General features: G+C 36.0%; 1 protein-coding gene across 1 annotated transcript; it reads right to left on the reverse strand.

Annotated features, from left to right (window-relative positions):
- Window positions 1-454: 454 nt before the first annotated feature.
- On the reverse strand, window positions 455-23,472 carry LOC125676689 (uncharacterized; the record flags this gene model as incomplete). Its single annotated transcript, XM_056160773.1, has 12 exons — window positions 455-672; window positions 8,049-8,142; window positions 8,506-8,612; window positions 9,421-9,604; window positions 12,122-12,193; window positions 12,775-12,848; window positions 13,017-13,127; window positions 14,792-14,977; window positions 15,211-15,280; window positions 15,397-15,468; window positions 15,892-15,971; window positions 23,316-23,472. Coding segments are annotated over 12 exons (1,425 nt in total), but the record flags the coding sequence as incomplete, so codon positions are not given.
- Between the last annotated feature and the right edge of the window lie 761 nt (window positions 23,473-24,233).

A 24,233-nucleotide genomic window follows, 5' to 3' on the forward strand; every position in this document is an offset into this window, starting at 1 on the left:
CTACAATAAATGCTACCATTACTATTACTACTATTACTTCTACTACTACTACTACTTTTACTACTATTCCTACTAATACTACTACTACTATCAAGAGGACGATTATGACGATAAAAATTACTTTTTGAATATTCAAATCACATTATAACTGAAAGAAAGTAAAAATAATCCACATGTAAGAAGTAGATTCATTTTTTTTAATTTAGAAGGTAGGAGGCAGACATGTCAATAAGGACACAGACTATGCATCATACATTGACACAGACTATGCATCATACATTGACACAAACTATGCAGCATACATTGACACAGACTATGCAGCATACATTTTCATATGGTATATACCATGGTCCCATTATCTGCGATTATTGAAAACATAGATATCCTATATATATTCATGGTGATTTGTACCGTATAATATAAAAAGAGATTAAACAATGAATAGTTAAACGGTTTATTTAAATTGTGCTTCACAAATAAAATAACGGTAATGAGAGCAGTTATCCAACTTCAGGTAGTCATGGTGGTGGTAGTTGAACGGAAGGATGACACAAGTGTTGTCGTCAACATGGTTCGCCAGACCTTGAACTACATGCCCTGAATAGTCCCAAACCAGGTGATGATGATCGGTATGGATCCCGACTCTTAACAGTCGCCTTTCATGTGGCACATCTATAATGATAATAAATGATGATGAAATAACAACCACTATTTAACTAAAAAAATTCAAACATCTATCTTCATACCTTGGTTATAAAGGACGGATAACATAAGTATGGTAGAATATTTAGAAAACGAAAACAAAGTATCAAAATAACGAACGGTAATCAATTTAAAATCCTTTAGAAAATACAAAATAAAGACCAGGGAAAACAAGAACCCCTGGAAACACCAGAGGTGTGATAAGGTTCCTAGCTGGAGTAAGCATTCCTTCTGAGCGACCACACTCGCCGTAGACCTCTATCTTGATGAGGTAAACGAAGTAATCCTAGTCAAAAACCAGCATGCAAAGAATGGTGTGGTGATTGGTATAGAATATGGTAGGGTGCCTTATAACAACTTTACAATTTTGCGAAATTCTACATTGTCTTTAAACAATTTGTTTTTAGTCTGCCTCTCTTTAAAAATTAATCATATTTAGAATATGTAATAGAGTTGGAATCATAAACGCCACATGCAGGTGATAATGGAATATTCGAAGCTGACGATTGGAAGTTAGTCATCCCGTGTGTTATAAAGTTGAGTTGTTAGTTTGTTGTGAACACTTATGTTAGATAAAATATCTAAGTAAGAAACAGATGTGACAGACTGTATTGTCTTTATTTCGAGTTCACTGGATATATCAGATCGAGATATGAATGAAATGTTTATACACGAAGGCTACAGCAAAAGATTGGTTCTTTTCATTAAGAAATTTCAAATAAATTCTGCTCCGTAATACCAAACATGTAAGCTCATATAGGAACGCAATTCGTGCCTATGGATGGGAATTTTAACACAATGTTGAAAGACATGATCACAAACGACTATGAAGTTATTGTGAATGAGAAAGTACAGAATCGTCTTAATATCAACCTTACACCACTACCGGCATATGTTGTGGCACGATATGTTTTAAGTTTCTCCTTCATAGCAATTGTTGACTGTTAAAATGTCAGAGCAGTATGAAATATTTCTTCAACAATTTCGACATGTTTATACATTTTCTTTTTTATTCCAATCAGCGACCCCTTCTGACGGTGACGCGGGATCGAATGTGTCACTACCATGCAAGGTGAAGATAACGAACAGTGATCAATCTCATAACTCCCATAAGCAATACAAAATAGATAGTTGGGCAAACACGGACCCCCGGACACACCAGAGGTGGGATTAGGTGCCTAGGAGGAGTAAGCATCCCCTACCATATACATTCAGGGTATGCTATCTATGTATTTCTGTGATTTACCTTTTCCAAAACATTCATGAGAATAGTTTCTTCGTCTTTGAATATTTGATATTTTCAAATACTTTTGGAAAAAGTAAAGCGACGATGACACATTGTTTAACTGTATTTCTGTTTCCCTCAATCACTCCTTTATCGGTTGTTACCTTTTCATACATTATATTGGTAAAGTTCTATTATTTTCTAATCCATAGCCCATTGAAAAGGCTTATATAGGCATGATGCCTGCTGCCCAATCATATATATGTATGTTGATCAGGATCACTAGGTTATATGTGTGTAATTTACCACTAACATAACAAAAGACATAAATTTGACCCAGAAACGTGTTTACTCAGGTTATGAATGAAATTTCATGAACGGCAAGAACTTTTATCAATACAGAATGCTTGAAATCTGATAACAACACCAACATGCATTTCATTACAAAAAGTTAAGAACAAACCAGAGAAAGAATTACACAGTTTTTGGGGATAGTCCATCATTACACTTAGTCGATGAAGTGTCAATACCGGGTATGGCCTCCCCTTGCATCAATGACGGCTTGACAACGTCGAGTCATGCTGTCAATAAGCACCTGGATGTTTCCAATGGAAAAGTTGTTCCACTCTTCCACGAGGGCGTTCCTGAGCTCTGCCAAAGACGTGGGTTGTGCTCTACGGCGTGAAAGGGCAACCTGCAGCATGTTACATACATGCTCAATCGGGTTCAAGTCCGGCGAGCGCGCTGGCCAGTCCATACGGACAATTGTCTCCTGCTGAAGGTACTGCTCCACCACCCTGGCGCGATCGGGACGGGCGTTATCATCCATCAAGATGAACTCAGGGCCAACAGCACCAGCGTAGGGTCTGACGTAAACATCGAAGATCTCATCCCGGTACCGCACCCCGTCATTGTTCCTCTCTCCAGGACATGAAGATCTGTTCTTCTACCCCATGCTGATTCCACCCCAGACATGATGGAACCACCACTATAACGGTCATGTTCACTGATGTTGGCATCATGAAAACGTTCACGTTGTCGTCGTCACATTCGGTACCTCCTGTCTGTAAAGTCCAAACAATACCTGGACTCATCGATGAACAGAACTTGAACCCAATAGTTATGTGTCCAAGTGACATGGTCTTCAGCCCAGTCCAATCGCTCCCGCTGATGTCGAACAATCAGAGAGACTCAAACAGAGGCCCTTCTCGAGTTGAGACCTGCATTGTGAAGCCGATTCTGTATCGTCTGAGTGGACACATTTACCCCCGAGGCGTTCAGGAGGTCGTTACGTAGGCTGGTTGCTGTCCAGAAGGGATGGCGTCGTGCCTGAAGAGCCACAAAATGGTCTTGGCGTTGGGTTGTCGACCTCTGACGACTACCAAAAGTTTGTTGTCGGTTCCAGGCCCTGTTTACTACGCTCTGACTGACGTTTAGTGCATTTGCAACGTCACATTGTGAATAGTCAGCGTCAAGCATTCCAATACATTTGCCTAGTTGGCCTGTCGTCAGGCAATGCCTTACACGTTGAGGGGGCATTGTGTTGATAAATGTAGTGTAAACACTCAAGTGAGTTTGAAATTTTCGAAAGAATCAGACACCGATGCCTGAGTGAAAATCGTGCAATGGTAGCAAAAGCATAAACTGTGATGAGAAACGCATTTCCCATGGCATGAAATGCACGTGCAAGTTTGTTGAAGATGTTTCTGATTTCACTTGGACACAATATTGCCAGTTATGCAGTTATTAATTTTTTAAACAGAAAAATATCTATGATCCTTATCAAATTTTGAGTAGCATATATATATCAACAAAATACTGTTCAAATACAAACTCATATAATATTCCAGTGAAACAATTTAATAGAAAAATTCTTCCAAATCAGATGGAAGAAGTGAAGTCATATTCAGAACACTATTGCAGCAAGGTATAGTATAATTCAAATTGGCACAATTCCTTCCATTGCTGTAGATACAACTGCGGATTAACCCCCCCCCCCCCATACCGTACGGTTTCGTCATGGATCACTGGTTGTTGGCGGAGGTCATCTATGGCCATTGTTATTCACGTGGAAATTACATGGCCAAGAGAGTATGGTGTTGTATGTAGTTTTGATATACACAGAACATGTCTCAGGAGTGTCTGCAAAGTTTCTGTGGTCATAGTGATTGTATAATAGTTTTATTCCTAATGGTAGGGGACACACAGTCTACACCCACTCCCTCTTTCTCTCTCTTACTCTCAGTCATTGACTCAATGAATAATTTCTTTATCATTATAGAAGTATCATAAATTGATAATATACATTATTGCAATAAGTTGTAACATATAAAAAGTAATGTGGAAATTATTGTTTGATTTCTGACTGTGTAACTTATAATATATGTATAAATGGGGAAAATACAATTATATATATATTAAAATTGGATTGTTTAGGGGTCTTTTTTAAAATTTTAAATCAGGAGAAAATGGCAGTTGTGCACAGGTCTATGCTATAAAAACTCAGGTATACAGAGCTTCCTCAAGATCTATAGAATACCGGTAATTATTGGTTGTTATTGTTATCAAAACACCTCTCTGGGGTCCCTCCAGACCACAGTTTCTGCAGATGTCACTCCACCTGAGATCCATTGTTAAATGTTTAATTGACAGGCTGCCTACCATTGATCACCATACAGGTCAAATTAGGGGGTGTTAACTCAAAATTGGGTTTTTACAACCGGTTATGGTAGCTCTTAAAGAGCGTTCGCTTCGCAACCGGGAGGTCGTGACTTCGAGCCACGCTCGTATCATGACCGTGTCAAACATAAGTCGTAATGATGTGTAGGCCTAGTGATTGCTTCTTCCACAAATATTTGGTATTTAGAAATGAAAATCACAGGTCTAAAGACCTTAAACGGAGGCTCCATGTCACGACAGGCATTGTCATGTTGACGAACCCTCATTGCTACGACTGTGAGCTCGAAACAGTTGTCAAAGTTTGTGACGATCGTCATTGTGCTAAACACTTTCCACTTCGGATTTGGCACAAGGCTTCTATCAAGTTAAGATATACTTGAGAGAGTATTCCGGGTTGGGCTCATGGGTTGTAAGAATTTATTTGCATTCCATTGGTCGTTGATATGGCCTGAGTGGTTTTCGAAGATTAGTGGAAGTTTCTTTAGATGAATAGAATCTGGACTTTTACTTTTTCGGTACTTACAGGACATTGCCGCATTTTCAAAGTCATTTGAAAGATCATGTAAATGTTTCAGAATTTACGTTCAATAAACTGAAAAGTCACAGAGTAAAGATAAGACCTTTTAAGTGTAAATTTGTTGATAAATAATTAAACCCTCTTAGTCAAGTTGTAAGTGAAATGAGAGCGAAAGTCGGTCCATAAAACGTTGCTATTTTCAATTATTGAAACAATTATGGAATTGCGATCGTTTTGTGCTAAGGCAATGTATTGCAGAAAGTTTATCAAATGTTTGGGTGTCCACATATGCGTATTTTCTGTATGATAATGGACAGTGATCAATCTCATAACTCCTATAAACAATACAAAAGAGATAGTTGGGCAAACATGGACTCCTAGACACACCAGAGGTGGGATCAGGTGCCTAGGAGGAGTAAGCATCCCCTGTTGACCGGTCACACCCGCCTTGAGCCCTATATCTTGATCAGGTAAACGGAGTTATCCGCAGTCAAAATCAATGTGCCAAGAACGGCTTTACAGTCGGTATGAAACACGGCAGACATCATTTGACCCAATTATAGGTTGTATTGACGAACTAGATCGTTATAACGACCATAGAATTTGCGATATACTGACTTCAATCGAGACCGTTGAAACTCATGTACCATCAACCTGTTTGTCAATAGCTTACCTCGATTTAAAACCTGACTATACGAAGAACAAGCTCTTGCATATCAAATCAGTTGAGATATATAAATACCATATGCAGGTGATAATGGAATATTGCTACATAAATATGGGAAGTTGACGACGGAGAAGCTGAACTCATCCCGTTTGTCATACTGTATAACCTGTATGTGTGGTTCTGTGTATAGTGTACATACATTATGTAGGAAAATATGTGATGTACAAAAGTAGTTGTAAAATGTAAAACCAAAGTATTAAAGTTACAATGGAGTTATAAAATGTACGTAGTGCACGTAAATGGTAAATTAGTGTGTAACGATAGAGTATGTATTCTTGAATGATATTGATGATAGACCCAACGTACAAGTGTAATCACTAAAGATATAGCATATACAATAGTGAAGAAAAAGTATTGTAAATATTGTAAAGTTTGTCAGTTTCTTACAATTTGACGATCTGTGACAGCTTATTCTACCTCTAATCAAATTTAATATCGAGACTGGCTACTGACAAAAAAGTTGATATTACGGGGGTTTCAACAGTATCATTTAAAGTAAGCATTTCGTACATTTTACGGTCGTTATTACGATCTAGTTTGCCAGTACAACTTGTCATTGGGTCAAATACTGTATAACCTATTTCATACCGATTGTTAACCTGTTTTGCACACTGATTTTGACTGCAGATTGCCCCATCATCCTGATCAATATGTATGACTCACAGTGGGTATGACCGGTCGATAGGGGATGGAGACTCCTCCTAGGCCACCGATCCCACATCTGGTATATTCAAGGATCCGTGTGTGCCCAAACTCTCTTTTTAGAATCCCTCACATGAGTTTTGAGATTGATCACTGTTCGTTATTTTCACCTTGCTAAACATTTGGTGTACAGTTGGTTTCGCAAATTTGAAATGGTGAAGAGGTGAAAGAGTTATGGAAATTATACAACATCAACTATCAGAAATAAATCAATACCATTTCGGCAATTAACGTACCGGGAACTTGTTGAGAGGATATCAATATCTTGACAATGATTTTACTAGAATGAGAGCAATTGTATCAAAGGCATAGAAACGTCGTTCTATTATGAAATAATTTAGAATATCCAACATACTAAACGTTAATAAATGAACGCCACTGCAACGATTGCAGTTGTCCATACAGAATTAAAATACGGAGAAATAAACATATTCATGCAATCGACTTCCAAGGAAGAACTTCAACATACAAGAAAGAAATTGTTAGTAGCTGCACATTAAATTTACTAAGCTAGATATCCAATGCACTAGCGAAAATTTAGTAGAATCGAAGAATCAGGGAAAATAGGTAATATTTTTGACTATGAAGTACGAAAACAAAATTAATGTTTTACGACATTATCAACTGTAGGTGACATACAACATGTATCACAGACCTTTAGACCTATGCGTAGCCCTCAGGGTTGTAGTAGTGAAAGTTCTTTAACGTCTTATCGCCTGTTGGAACACATTGTCGCCAATTTTTATTTAATGTTATAACCAAAAGATCCATGCCTCTTACTTTTAATTACCAAACGTTTGACGAAGGAACAATGGTTACAATGTATCTATGTTTACGACTTAGGTTCGTAGAGGTCATGGTTCAAGCGAGACTCGAATTCACGACTTTCTTTTTACGAAGCAAAAGCCCAAACAACTGGTTGACTGTGACGTAGACAATCAGCTCACTTGAACAAAACTAGTGATAGTTAATCAAATTATCAAAAACGACTTATTAGTATCTATCTATCTAGATATATACGGGGAAGGGATTATTAGTATCTAGGCAATCAATTCACTATAACAGATTAGTAGCATGCAGACAGTATGTTGACAGTGAAAGGTAAATATGACGAACACTGATCAATCTCATAACTCCTATAAGCAATACAAAATAGAGAGTTGGGCAAACACGAACCCTGGACTGTCAATTTACAAAAACAATTATAAATACTTACTAGAACGAATCAGTAGTATTCGGATAGTATATCGACTGTCCACGTACATGGAAGATATTATTAATATCTAGATGATTAACTCACTAGAATGAACAGGGGATGTTTACTCCTCCTAGGCACCTGACCTTACCTCTGGGGTGTCCAGGGGTCCGTGTTTGCCCATCTCTCTTTTTTCTATTTCTTAAAGGAATTATGAGATTGATCACTATTCGTTATCTGCACCTTGCATAAGGACAGCAACTTGCGAGAAACAAATCAATAGAATTCACAATCAACTTACGAGGTATGACCTGATCCGTCAAATGACGAATACTCATAGCGTCACGTATAGAAATATTTTCCATTAGTCTTGAGCAATGGTTCTGGCAAATTCTCTAAAAATGAAAGTTGTATTTCATTAGTTCTCTCTTTTTATTAAAATAAAACTGAAGTTTAACGCTACGTACCCGGTAGTAGGATTTATTATCGTTTAACTTTGATAATAAGTAGTAGGGAAAAGTTTTTATATGAACTTTGTTGCATTCATACCCTCAATTTAAATTGAATTATATATGTAGTCCTCTTCCGGAAGTTAGTTAGAAGGAATAGATAATAATCACGACATCTATCACAGCATCATTTTTATATTTCTAAAAAACTGCAATAATTGACATTGTTTGCAAACTAACAATGGATGTAGTGCATGCATGGGCCGAAGTAGGCATCAATCAGCACTAAAATACCTTTGAAAGTATTACCTTCGATAACTCGTATGGTGCTTCATTCGTCCCAATCATGAGACACTTTCCATTCACAAGATAAAAGCTTTTAGGGCAGTGGTAGCCTGGCCAATAAACACATGCATCTACAACACAACAACTAAAAAATCAAATCAAATAAAGAATGAGAGCCTTTAATGAAAAAAAAACATTTATGTATGCGATTTTCGATTCCAACGACTAGTGACACTACCACCCTAGCGTGGTCCTACCCATGCAATAAAGTAATATTTCTATTAGTGATTTAACTATGTAGCACATTATAAATAAGTGTTATTTTCCACCGTTTTCTTTCAACAAACCGTGTTTTTTCATCCCCCAAACTATTTTGCCGCTGAAAATATAGATCATGTGCTCCAACCGTAATTAAACATCCACAATTTTGATGTGCATAAATTTAACTTAGTTGACGCATGTTGACCAAGATTTTTGTTGTTGTTTGGGGCAATATTTCAGAAACCGTCACACAATCATAAGGTTTGTATCGATCAACGATAAGGATCAGTTTTGTGGGGGAAAATTGTCTGTCTGAGTGTTTTGTTCTAAATGTGGATTGCTTGACAGGTTGATTGATTGATGTTTTCCGTCACACTCAACAATTTTTCAGTCATATGGTGGCGCCCAGTTTTATTGTTGGAGGAGAGAACCCAGATACATTGTGTCTGGGAAGAGACCACCGACCTTCCGAAAGTAAACTGGGTAACTTTCACACTTACCGACGCGAGTGGGATTCGAACCCGCCTCGACAGAGGTGAGAGACAGTGTGATTTTGAGCGAGATGCTCTAATCACTCGGCCACGGAGGCCCCCTCTAAATGTGGAAGAAACCACAGAATGGAAATGGTTTTCTATCACCTTGTTGAAAAAGTGAAATGTTGTGAATGTTTTCTCTCACCTTGTGGAATAGTATTTAACATTTTTGTAGTGTGAGTTGGCGCATGCGTCGTGGTGGTGGTGTGGACGAGCGGGTGATGGTTGCATAGGTCCCCACTACAACAATTTCCACCTAAAGTCAACGCCACATGATCACTCCTTCGACCAAAAACTTTACCTCCACTTTGATGAAACTTTTCGCAGACCTAGTGAAATATGTCTCTAAAATTCACTTCAGGTAATTCCCCATACCACATCTTAATATTGAAAAACCTACAGATTTCTATCAGCATTTGCATGTATTTTGTCGAGGATGTATATTGACCAAAATCCGAAGAAAAATATGTTTAACGGCCTTTCCCAGAGTACAGCCACTTCTAAAAATAGAACACATCACTTTAAAACAAGCAGTGTTAATATACATACATTTTAAGGCACTGTCTTTATTTAAACGATAGAAATATGTTTCTTTCATATGAATTGAAGAAAATGTATTGCATTTGACTGTTTTCAATAATTTTTCATCTACTGAACTATGCTCTTGGTTTCAAGGTGATGAAAATGCACGTATAGTGGTCAAATTTTGACTAATCATAGCCTACCATACCTGGAAAATTGTGTTTTCAAAAACCTTCAGATTTTTTAAACATTTCAATATGTTTTACCTTTACACTCCAGCAATCATTTGATATAAGAAGTACATAGGGTATCGGATAATTTGAGAGCCCAATGACCCCTCTAGGTTAAAAACCTTGAAAAAACGCATATTGGAAAATGGTGTCTAAAATTCCTATCTCTGCAAACATGTTTCATTCATCATTTACATTATTATATTACCATTTCAAGAAATATTACAGGTGGATTTTGAAAAACAGTTTAAAACATTAAAGCTTCAATTAGCTAAAAACTATTTTCATTGATTGCCGTAAGTTTTAGGGATCGGGCTTGAAATTAGAAAAATCCTAACTTTACTATGGAGCTTACTAAATCCATATCCTACGTCATATGAACACTGACATGACGTCACAATAGATGAAAAAATAAAATTATGTCGGCAGATCTAGTTGGAACAAAGTTATGTAGATCAGAATGAGTTGTACATTTTAACGCTCATTCAGAGAATGCTAACCTATGCTAAAGTTACAAATTTTGGGAAATTCGAATATTTTAATATTTTTTATTTTCTGCTAGTTTTTAACAATACGACACAGCCATGCGATGCGAGTCTTAACGACATGAAACTATCGCGTACATTCCGAGACGTTTTAATCAAAAAAAGGTCATGTAAAAAAGGTCATGTAAAGGTCATGTCCGGCCAGAAAAAGAAAATTACATTACAACACCCATGATCTATACTGTATGTACAAGAGCACAAACGTACGACACCTAGACATAGAGATAGGTCCTATACATATGTGATAAATCTGTCAGCGTCTGATCTAAATTGAACACCCTGAAATCATTAGACACAACGGAGATATGGACATACATGTTCATGTATATGCACATTTATTATGGATTCGGAGGGCCCAAAAAGCGATTTTTGTCGTGTAAATAAATATTTAGAGAATTGCGAGGGGAAGGGGGGGGGGGTTACAATGTCAGTATAGCTTTAGATTATGCATATATTCTATTTAGATCTTGACGACATTAATCGTATTCTTTCAGGTTTAAATAAATTATAAGGAAAACATAACAAAAATATATGACTGTCAGTACATGTAGCACACAAATGCATTTTGTTGAATAGGAGATTCGATATTTCTATCCGTCATTAACTATCAGAAATCACACCAAAAAAATGGCCTACAATAGATACAATGAAAATTGGCAACACGATTTAACATCATAATCTGTAATATATGCAGAAATCTCACGGGAATTACTAAACGACTGTGTCACAACGCAATGTGTATGGAGAATTTACGACTTCGCGATGTATATAAATGTAACTATAAGCATTTTCTCTCCCGAACGTTGTCTTGTATAAAACCGGCTTGTTTGTATTATTGCAATTCGTACAATGTATGTTGTTTTTAATTCTAAATTTTTGTTATTTGCTTTCAAACAATCAGTCCTAATACGATCTACAAAATTCACCAAAATGCCATCGGGTTCGTTGAATGTGTTATAACGTTCGTGACTCGTGAATAACGTTTCTAACGTTATTTGACGTGGTATGGGGAATTACCTTAATTCGCAACTGTATACCAATGCTTTTTAGGACATGTTTGATATATTTTTTTTTGTTCCACAGTGGTCATAGATGTACGTCAGTCATTATCGCTGGAAATTCCTTGAAACATTCATTTTACGCACACATCTATCTCTAATAAGCATCCCAGTTATCCTTGTAACAACAGAGGTCATTGTTCCTATTAGATAATAAGCGAGAACAGCAGACTTATTTACAATGCATACCATTGATTGACACATACATGTATCACATGTGATTTACATTCGAAAGTGTTATGTGTCATAAAGTCATGGTTTGCGTTTTGTTATGTTTAAACGATCTTTAATAGAGAACATAACTTACTTACTCAGTCAAAGAAAGTAATGTTGACCATTTGTTCTACTATCACCATGAAATGGAAAGATAACGAACAGGAATCTCATAACTCCTATAAGCAATACAAAATAGAGATTTGGGCAAACACGGACCCCTGGAAATACTAGAGGTATAAAGACGGTTTTCTAGAATAGATAGAAATGCATCTCACATTTTCATGAAGACATCCCAGACGATATCCAAGTTTTCCACTATCCAGATATTCCTCCATAGCAAAACATTTCTGTCAATATATGAATACAGTTATCTTTTAATGATTCGCAATATCAAACTCTTTCAGGAAAGGTTAGAAAATGCTGACACTTGTGAGAGAAAAAACGAATTATCTGCAGAGCCGCGGTTCTACGATCTAGGTAGAGAAGTTGAAATACTAAATGTTTTATTGATTGATTGAATATTGTTTTACGTCCCTCTCGAGAATATTACACTCATATGGAGACGTCACCACTGCCAGTGAAGGGCTGCAAAATTTAGACCTATGCTCGGCGCGTATGTCCATTGAGCAGGGAGGGACATTTATCGTACCACACCTGCTGTGACACGGGACCTCAGTTTGTGCGGTCCCATCCGAAAGACCGCCCCATTTAGTCGTCTCTTACGACAAGCAAGGGGTACTGAGGACCTATTCTAACCCGGATCCCCACGAGAGCTTCCACAGTAACGAAATGGGTATGTAACACAGACAGCGGTGTTTTTTTCATGTGGACTTAAATTTGATAGTTGTTGTAGATACGGAAAAGTATATTACAAAAATGAATTATCTATGAAGATTGTTCTCTGAACATGTGATATTTAGAGACATACCTCGGCTGGAAGACAAACAGATGTACTGGTGCAGTTTTCTGGGCTTTGCACAAAGGCACAGGAATAACATTCGGCTGTAACAGTGGATTGTTTTTCATTGATAATTAAATTGTCTGCAGCAAAAATATTATCATCTTTTGAAAGACTTTAACAAATATTGCATCCTTTCATTTCATACCATTTTTCTACGACTTTGCCGTTTTGGTGTAATAAACGTATATGATTCGGAATTTCATACTAACAGCATTTTCCGCATGTTCGTGGACATGCCTTAACCAAACAGTCATCGCTGCATAAGTCCCTTTTGAGGTGGGCGAGCTTTTGACAAGACAATGTGTCAATATCATGGCAACCTGGAAATAGACGTGCCTTTCTGAGTGGTATATTATATGGTGAGGCAGCTGTGATGTCTAATCAATAGAAAGCACGCTCTAGAAACACAACAGATGTATGTATATTCATAAGAACATACCATAGATTCCTTATTTTACACGAGTACATATTATCGGGAAATGACTTAGGAACGTCAAATCGATAGAAAATAAATTCATGAATGACCTGGTGAGCAAGTGTCTTTGCATGTATTTTAGCAACATAAAGATAAACGCGAGACATATTTTATCGCGGGTGATGTTTCCTGGGAAATTACGAGATGATAAATCCCTCGGGTATATTAGTATAGAAAAATCAAGATATCATCAAAGCTATTGTACAATCTTATTTCAAAGTGGAAAAGAATTATTGATAAGAATGGATTGCAAATATTCTAATTCCTATTTGTCATACACAACTCTGATTCCACGCACAAGTACTCTGATGCTTAAATTAAAAATATGCTGGAGTTCCTCATTGACAATATCTCCGTAGTCTTTGGTGATCAGGTCTAACAACAGTCTGTTGGAATCCCATAGGCACGAATTATGCTCCTTTTTTTAGTTGATCTGTTTTTATATTCTTATGAAGCAGAATTTATTTTACAACTTCTATGTGAGAAGAAAATAGCTCTTGCTGTGGTTTTCAATTCGACACTTAAATATATCGACAACGTTTTATCTATTAAAAATGATGACATTCATTCATATGTTAATACGATATCCCTTTGAACTCGAAATAAAAGACATCATAGAGTCGTCCAATTCTGCTTCATACTTATATATTTTATGGAACGTAGATATTACGGCAAACTAACAACTGAACTGTATGACAAACGGGGTGATTTCAGCCCCTCTCCATTGTCGACTTTCCATGTTTATGTAGCAATTTGTCATTATCACCTTCATGTGGTGCTTATGTCTCTCAACCGATTCTATACGCAACAGCTTGTTCTGCGTGTGCTCATTTTTTTAAATCGAAGCAAGTTACTGACAGACAAGTCAATATTTCAGAGGTTTCAACAGTCTAGTTTCAAATTAGCATTTCGCAAATTCTATATATCGTTATAGCGGTCTAGTTTGCCAATACAACCTATCATTGGATAAAATTCTGTCTGACGTGTTTCATACCGATTCTTGGACCATTTGTGGCACTCTGATCTTGACTACTGGTAACTCCGTTTATCTGATCAAGATATAGGGTGTGACCGGTCGACAGGGTATGCTTACTCCTCTTAGGTACTTGACCCCACCTCTGATTTGTCCAGGGGTTTGTGTTTGCCCAATTATCTATTTTGTATTCATTATAGGTGTTATAATATTGATGACTGATTTCCTCTATGCAAGGTGAAGATGACGAACAGTGATCAATCTCATAACTCCTACAAGCAATACAAAATAGATAGTTGGGCAAACACGGACCCCTGGACACACCAGAGGTGGGATCAGGTGCCTAGGAGGAGTAAGCATCCCCTGTTGACCGGTCACACCCGCCGTGAGCTCTATATCCTGATCAGGTAAACGGAGTTATCTGCAGTCAAAATCAGTGTGCCAAGAACGGCTTAACAATCGGTATGAAACACGTCAGACAGCATTTATAATTCTATATAATTCATTATCTCAATATAAAGAATGGTTTTGCATACCTGGTGTTAATGTGGTAGTGTGTGTTGTCAGAGTGGCCCAAACAGCTGACATGGACACGAATGACGTCATCTGCCGTTTCTTTTTGCTGGTTTCATATTTGTTACAAAGATCAGAGCTGCAACATCCACCATTCAGACTATGTCTCTTTTTTCTGCCAATTAGGAAGGAGGATCCACCGGACATTGCTAAATTGATATCAAATGAATATGATTCTTAGCCCCATTGTCTTACACAATACTTATTTGTTTGAAGGAAAATACTCTAATGAAACTTTTGGAGAGAAATTCAAAACGATGTTTTGTAGATGTGGGATAACAGTGAATGTCATACGGGTGAACTAGTTGTCGGTTATATGCTATAAAAGCTGGAAAAAACTGATATCTTTTATTGTAAATAAGAGATAGTGTTTAAGTCGTACCATGTGTTGTAGTCGTGGTAGATGGTGGCGCTGTGCTTGACAAATGGGAGCCAAACAAATTGGTACACACCTTTAAAATGTACAGCCACAGTGTGGTTTAACATTTTGAACGTTCAACGTTTACAAGTGTCAAAAAATGTTAATAATTTTAAACGACGTTATTCAAGTAAATAAGTTTGAACCTACATCCTTTTTAGCACACCCCAGCCTGTAAGAAATCGCGAGGTCAGAGGTTAAACCCTTATAAGCAAAACAGTCCTATAACAAAAAGAAAACATCAATGTGATGAATTTATAAATCTTTAATGCTGCTTCAAACGTAACTGAATTTTAAAGTTTCCTCATCCAATCTTCAAAATAACATAGCCTCAAAAAAATTAAAATGTGTAGCATTTTAAACGGTATTATATGAAATTGTTCCTAAACGTTACGATGTTTTAGGATTTAAAAAAAAATATTTCTGATTAAAGCAAATTTATTCTTTTAATAAAAATGATTCTACAATCAAGTTACGTTTCCGTCGGAATGATTACATAAAATTTTGCAATTAAGTTCACAATACTTCAAATAAAATATTCATCATGTGATTTCCCTAAAACTTTGTATTTAACAATGCTCCAACGAACGTTTGATTTTTTTTTTTTTACATTCTGTGTCATAATTATTTGTATCAATATCTCACGTGATCTGCATCCGGACATATTTGCGTTGTATTACAATCACTTAAAGACGGAACAGCGTCACAACTGTAGCATTTCCGTGCTGAATGGGATTTGAAAAAAAAGAATGCATACAATTAGTTATTACTTATTAGAATTTTTTTCAAGTTTCAAAATACATATGCAAATTGAAAATCTATCACTTTACCTATTGATTCTAAGTATGTATGTTAAACTTTTCAATGATAATACCGAAGGGAAAGTAAACATTCTTACTTTTCTCATCTAAGTTTGGTTATTGATGTAAAGGTGAATATAACGAACAATGATCAATATCATAACTACTATATATACCAGAGTTGGGATCAGGTACCTCGGAGGAATAATCATTCCCTGTCAACCGGTCACACTCGGTCACACCCTATATCTTGATCAGTTAAACTAAGTAATCCGTAGTCAGAATGTGCCACGAATGACCTAACAATCGGAATAAACACGCCAGACGACGTTTGACTCAATGATATACTGTTCAAACTCCTGTAACATAAACTTTTTTGGCATTAGCCTGCGTCGATTAGAAAATTGGCCATACTAGATCGTTATAAGGACGATAGAATTCACAACTTATACATTTCTAGCAATATACCCCCGGTTCGGTTATGAGATGATAATATAAAGATAATTGAATCTACGCCAATAAGAATGTTACCACATTAATCATACGTATATCATCCATTTTGTCCATCATTTTGTCAAAATGGTCATTAATAATCATATGTAAAACTCGAAATAGGGTTTCGATGTCATGGTTTCATCATAAAAGGAGTTTACACGACATAAAGATACCTACGTAACAGTTTTATACAGTATATCCTTGTGGACCTTGATAAGAACAATTCAAATTCCTATTGTATTAAAGGATGGTTCATAACTTGATCAATTTAATATATCATACCTCTCATGGCTCTTAAGAAGAGCCGCACGAGTGTTGTTAGTATAATAGATACGTGAAAAAAATGTTTAAATAACTAAAGTCACTTGTTTTGATTATCCATGTGTAACCTCGGAAACAAAATATTGACATTTAGGGAGAATCATATTCGTTATTCATAATTTTGTTTATTCAAATAATTTTGATTACGGTGTACATTATGAACTTAACAAAACTGGACCCCGTTGTTAAATAAGGTAACGATAAAACAACAGTGTAATGTTCTCCATTTGGTGCTTTAACTAATGCTACATATTGTTTTTTAATTCATCATATTTCCTACTTTCTCAGAAAAATAACGGACAAACTTCGCTGGACCAGTATATTTTCACTCTTGCACGAGTCTACGCATGTACTGTGCATAACCTTCTTTTTACGGATTTTTTATGCATTAGAATTCATAACAAAAATCTGGAGTTCCTCATTTTGAATATCTTGCTTTGTGACCAGGTTTTCCAAGTGATCCCGTGGAAATCTGGGTTAGAATAGGTCCTCAGTGGTCCTTGCTTGTCGAAATAGTCGACTTAATGGGGCGGTCTTTCGGATGAGACCGCAAAAGCGAGGTCCCGTGTCACAGCAGGTGTGACACGATAAAGATCCCTCCCTGCTCAAAGGTCATAAGTGCCGAGCATAGGCCTACAATTTGCAGCCCATCACTTGTAATGGTGAAGTCTCCATATGAGTGAAAAAGTCTCAAGCGCAACGTTAGATAATATTGTAAAACGTATACGGTACCAATTTTGATGCACCAGTATATACAATCAATCAATCCAACAATGTATTGGAATTGCATAAACATGATTTGTTCTCCTTCAGTAGTTGACATGGTTTTGCATTCGTATGATAAAGTATTATATAATTAAAAAATATAATTTATTTTATTAAGATTTCTACTTTTTATTTAGTTTTAATAAATATAAGTTACTTCTTTATTTCATTATGATTTATGACATACGACCACATGTATGTGTCCGGCCATGAAAAGACAGTACCACAGTCATCAGACGTGTTGGTACACGATGGTCCTTATTTATCTATATTTATTTATTTTTAAACCATGGGACAACCCATCCGTCCCATACGGAGCATATGTATGTTAATACAACACACTTCAACTTCACTATATTGGTGCATTTGGGAGGTGTTGGAGGGCGAGGCTGGATCGCAATGAGATGGATAGTATTATGGCAGATAATACAGTTAACAATCGGTTAATGATATATAGTTAACCAAACCTACGAATATCAAACAAACAAAGCATTACTTCCAAGGTGGTCCATCGAATAGCGACAGTTACTCTACACTCTTGACTGTACCTTTAAAAGAGTTTAGTTACTGTAATTCACACATATAATTTACTTCTCATGCCTCGTTCACACGAATGTGCATTAAATTTTACTTCACATTAAATTGATGCGAAGTAAAATACTGCGCATTAAATTAATTCGAATTAAATAGCGTTCACACGGCAGTAATATTTAATGCGACATAAACTAATGCGCATTAAATTCGATTGCATCTCTAAATTAAACGGAGTTTTGTCATGTTTGTTTTTATATGTTCCCAGCATTCACTTTAGACAATATATTGCTTCCTCGTTAGCCCAGTTAAAACATCGGAACGTCTCTTTCACCATTCCGCTGACTACTGTTGTGACGTAATTTTTAATTACTAATACGTAATATACACTGTAAGTCTACTATACATGACGTCATATGGTATAAAGAAATTCAATAATGATCAAGCAGCATATTTGTTAAAATGTAAAAGAGAAAATCATCGAAACATTTTTGTCGTTTTTAAAAGCAATTCTTTCCATATTGTATTACTCAAAATGCCTATGCAGAGCACATATTAACGTCAGACATTATCTAATGACATGTTGTTTGTACATGTATTTTAGTGATTACTATAATTTTGATTAGTTTTTCACACAAAACTAACAATGATATATATAGCTGACCACGGGTATGAAGCATGTGACACAAAATTGGCCATTACGCATGCGTTTACATTTAATGCGAATTAGTTTCGCCTAGCCTTCTTACGGAGCTAATGCGAAGTAACTTTAATTCGCATTAAATTGCGACGTAAATATTAATTCGAAGTAAACTAATGCGCATTAAAATCTCCGTGTGAACGCTGTTCAGATTTAATTCGCATTAACTTACGTTTAATGCGAATTAAATTCTTTGTGTGAACGAGGCATTAAAATTAATAATAATATTATTTTTTTGTTCTCAATCTAAATCTAAATACCATTATGTTAAATTATTTTACAATTCAAATTTTAATTATTCACATGTCCATTGATGATTTATACTTATTCAGTATACAATGCATACATTAACTTAACCTTCGGTTTTGCTTATTATTGATATAATAGGCCACTGTACCCTGGTTTCAGCGTGTGAAACGTCACAATACCACATTTTGCGTTGTATGAGCATTTTCAGTGGATTAAACGTCACAATATCACAAATTACGTCACAAGTTACGTTGTATGAGCGTCTTCACAGCGGCTTCCACGTAACTAATCTATTGATAAAGACCAGTGATCAATCTGATAACTTCATATCCCTGTGAAGACACCACATACAGAAGTCTTCATATAATCGATATCTTATCCATAATCAACTGCAAACGATGTTTATGTTTCTCAACTGATTCAATATGCGGGAGCATTTTTTGCAAATGGTTAGTTTTTAAATTGAGGCAGGTCACTAACACACAAGTTGAGGTTACTGGGGTTTGAACAGCCTCGTTTAAATTCAGCATTTCGCAAATTATATGTTCATTATAATTATATTATTTTCTAGTACAACCTGTTGTTATGTCAAATGGTATATGAAGAATTTCATACACATTGGTAAATCGTTCTTAATATACTGATTTGACTTCGCATTACTCCGTTTACCTTATCACGATATAGGACTCACCACGGGGGTTACCGCTCCTGACACCTGATCCCACATCTGCTATTTCCAGTGTTTGCTCATATCTCTCATTTTCTGTATTTTTGTGGTATTTATCAGATTGATCGCCGATTGCTATCTTCATTTTTACATCATAAGTAAAACGAGAGGCTCATGGGACACATCGCTCACCTGAGTCATCTTGGACTTGTCAATGTTCGGCTGTTTTGGTTTTTAAAAGATCTGATTTATCAATCTTTATTCTCATGGAAAGGTTTGACCTCATATTTTTGACCCAACCTAACCCTAAAGGACCATGACATAATTGAAATTGAATTTTCATACTCGTAACACCGAGATGCATCAACACCAATATGACTACCACGATCTTGCTGTTCTATGACCAAGATCACAAGGTCATACATCATGGTATGATATGAAGACATTGCTGTATGAATTCCACATACAGAATATGAAAGCTCCATCCAGAATAGTTTAGGAGATGTTGATTAAGTTTAGTTTTTACAGAAAAGGAAGGTAGGTAAGGGTCACAAGATCAAATATGATTGTATCACAAGGGCTTGTGATAAAAACGAATGCCTCATCTAGAATATTTTTGAAGATATCTAACAGATTACGTTTTCTTAAAAATAGGTCTAATTTCAAGGTCACAAGGCCAAAGGTCATAGTCTGAAAGAAAATGTCTTACCATAAGAGGTCATTATACAAAATATGAAAGATCTACCTTAACTAGTTCAGGATATATTGAATAGATCAGATATTTAAAAAGTAGATCCACATCTAAGGTCAAGGTGAAACGTAGAGAACCTATATAAAAAATATGAAAGTCCTACCTTGAATAGATCAGGAGAAAGTGGGTAGGTCAGGTTTTTTAAATATCTAAAGAATAAGTCAAACTTCTAAGGTCAAAAGATCAATCATCATTGTGTATAAGGTCTTGTCATAAAGAATCTATACACAAAATATAAAAGTAGGTAAAACACCAAGTTCAAGGCCACAGGGTCCAAGATCATGAAATGAAATGTAAGGTATTGCTATATGAAATTTGTATACAATATATGAAAGATCTGTCTTTAATAGTTTAGGACATATTGTATTGGTAAGATTGTTAATAAGATAGGTTAAACTTCCAGCTCTTGGTCATAAGATCACACACCATTGCATCACATGGAAGCTATTTCCCTAAATAATGTATCTACAAAATGTGAAAGCCCTAGTTTATACAATTGAAGAGATGCATGCATTTTCTAACAGTTTTCCTATTTATCAGCATGTAACACTTTGATCCCCTATTGTGGCCCCAACCAGACCTGGCGACCATGAATTGCACAAACCTGGATCTACTATATGTCTGAAAGCTTTCATGAAAGGTGAAGATAACGAACAGTGATCAATGTCATAACTCCTATAAACAATACAAAACAGATAGTTGGGAAAACATGGACCCTGGACACACCAGAGGTGGGATCAGGTGCCTAGGAGGAGTAAGAATCCCCTGTCGACCGGTCACACCTGCCGTGAGCCCTATATCCTGATCAGGTGAACAGAGTTATCTGTAGTCAAATTCAGTGTGCCCAAAACGGCTTAACAATCGGTATGAAACACGTCGGACAGCATTTGAATCAATGATAGGGAGTATTGACGAACAAGATCATGTAAATTTCAACATTTCTGGTCCAGTGGTTTTCTGAGAAGATTTTAAGGAGTTTCCTTATACACTCGTATGTAAAAGTTCGGTGATTTTTTTTTTGTTTTTCAAACTACCACCCATCCTTTTGAATTGGGAAAAATTAGCGACATTTTCCTCAAATTGGGAAAAATAATTCATAGTAAATTAAAATGGTAAAGATGCATTAAATAATCAAATAACAATTTTTTGGTTTGAGGTTTATTTTAGATATGATTTAAAATCATAAAATAATCATAATTAACATTAAATATGTATTGGAAGTCACACCTTGTATATATATTATTTACTTTTTCTAAGAGATACTTATTGTCTAATTTCATAAACAAAATAATAACTTAGGAATTCACCAGCATTTGTACCCATAATATTGTAAATATTATATTAATAAAGTTTCCAGAATGTCTCTCCTGTTTGTATGTTTCGGATTTTAGTAAAACCCTATACTGTTGGGCACTTCCTGTTATTAGCCTGACCCTATATATAATGGCGGTCAAACTAAATTGCCAACAATATGGCTTAATGTGTATCTGGAAACTTTATTTCGCTGCATATCTGCTTATATGGATGCCTCTATTGTTTTACATATTCTTTACAAAACCTTTTGCATGTGCAGTGGTTTGGAGAATAAAACTGAAGAAAAAACGTATTTACTCTTTGTCAGCAATATATGGTTACCTTTGTTTAAATGGCCTAATTTCCTTAGATTTGAAATTGGGAAAAACATATATATATAAAATTGGGAAAACATAGCTAATTTTAGTGAGGGGAAACAGCCGAATATCGGTGGCATTTTGGCCCAAAAACATCACTGAAGTTTGATCCCCTATTGTGGCCCCATCCAACCCTCGGGGTCATGGTGTGAACAAACTTAAATCTGCACTATGTAAGGAAGATATCCTTCCCCAGTTTTCTTAAGAAGATTTTTAAAAATGCACCGATTTTTCATATTTGTCAGTTACCCTTCATTTGAACAAACTTGAATCCCCTTTACCCAAGGATACCTTGTTTGAATGCCAAGTTTGAATGAAATTAACCCAGTGATTCTGGATGAAAATGTTAAAAATTGATGACGCCGACGCCACCAACGACAACAAACAACGGAATAAGTTTGATTAGAAAAGCCCACTTGAGCCTAAATTGAAAATCACAAGGATTTCTATTGTACAAAAATATGAATTCTAATGACACAAATTCTGACCCCTTGGACCTTGCCAAACCTTGTATCACATTTACAAGATAAAGCATGACTTGTTCAAATCAACCTGTTTTGTTGTCTCTAATATATATTATTTATTTTGGATGACTAGAGAGTGTAAGGTCGAACATGAAAAAAACCCAACAACAATCTGAACTTCCGTTAGAAATTGCGAATCAAATAACTGCAACAATAGTTTACAGGGAATACCTAATCATGTGCTCTCATATATTTTGATATATACAATGGAAAACAATTTTCGCCCCATTCCCTCTCGTTGTCAATGATCAAATTTAAGACTGGGTGACACTGTTTTCTCTCTTTTAATACAACTGTATCTATTAGGCGAAATTAAACGGGACAAAATTGTCAGAAATTGTAGACAGGCGAAAATTAACATGGGGTGAAAATATCTCCGTATAAAATATTTCAATGGTGCTTCTGCGTTCTCAGATTGGTTTGTGAATCTATGGCCCGGGTCTGTCTTGCATTACCTTGTTAGTCGGTGTTTTGAATAAAGTGTTCTTAACATGTACCATACATATCATTTATCACAAACATACAAACTGATGGCTTACTGTAAAGGCAACTGAAAAACTTATCATAATACATGGAAAACAATCTAGGCGTCTTACGGCATATATTGCAGGTCCTAGGACACAGTTTTGAGAGACATGGATCAGCACAGACGTTGACTTTGGCATTGAAGGTTCGGCAAACATCGGGGTCTATGTCGTCACAAGTAGTGTTCTGTCCCCACACTAACCCCACCGCACACATGAACACTATTACATGTAGAAATCACATCTTAATGACACTTCTATACAGTAAAATGTTGTAAATGTCTTTTGATGCACACATTCATGTCGTAGGAATATGTTTTATGAAGGGATAGTTGATAAAGCATACAACCAAGAAGATAACCTTTCTCATCATATGCTTGGGGAGAAATAGTTCATTCTTTTTCCTGATCCGATGACTGACAAAGTACGATATTTGCAAAATAGAACCTGATAGCAGATCATTGCAAAAATTCAATACAAGAAATTAAGATCAATGAAATATTGTTAAACATATACAAAATTATTTCAATTACCTAAACTTTTCAGCAATGCGGAGTGAACTCCTAATGTCTTATCATTAGACAGAGCTACGTCAACCACTATCCTTTCACTACAATCCCTGCGTCCACGACCGACCGTATTTAAATCACAGATAATGATAAATGACACTTCTCCCAAATACGTTAAAAACTGTCAAAGGCGTTTGTCGACAAATTGTTTATCTGTCGATGCGTGTTGGAGCCTTAGTACTCTTAAGGCATGTGTTCACAAACTGAAAGGTATTGAGGAATTCCTTGTATCTGTTAGGCAACGTAAGATTACAGTATTCCTTATTATAAAAGTTGTTCTTTGATTTGTGAAAAAGAAATCTCAATAAAGAACGGCACTTCGAGAAGAGTAAAATCACTTTGATTCAAAACTTATAAGATTAGATAAAAGTATGATTTAGGTAATATGTTTTCAACAATTCTATTGAATGAGCATGGAGTG

Source organism: Ostrea edulis, chromosome 3 (assembly GCF_947568905.1).
Source record: "Ostrea edulis chromosome 3, xbOstEdul1.1, whole genome shotgun sequence".
In the NCBI taxonomy this organism is placed as follows: Eukaryota; Metazoa; Mollusca; class Bivalvia; order Ostreida; family Ostreidae; genus Ostrea; species Ostrea edulis.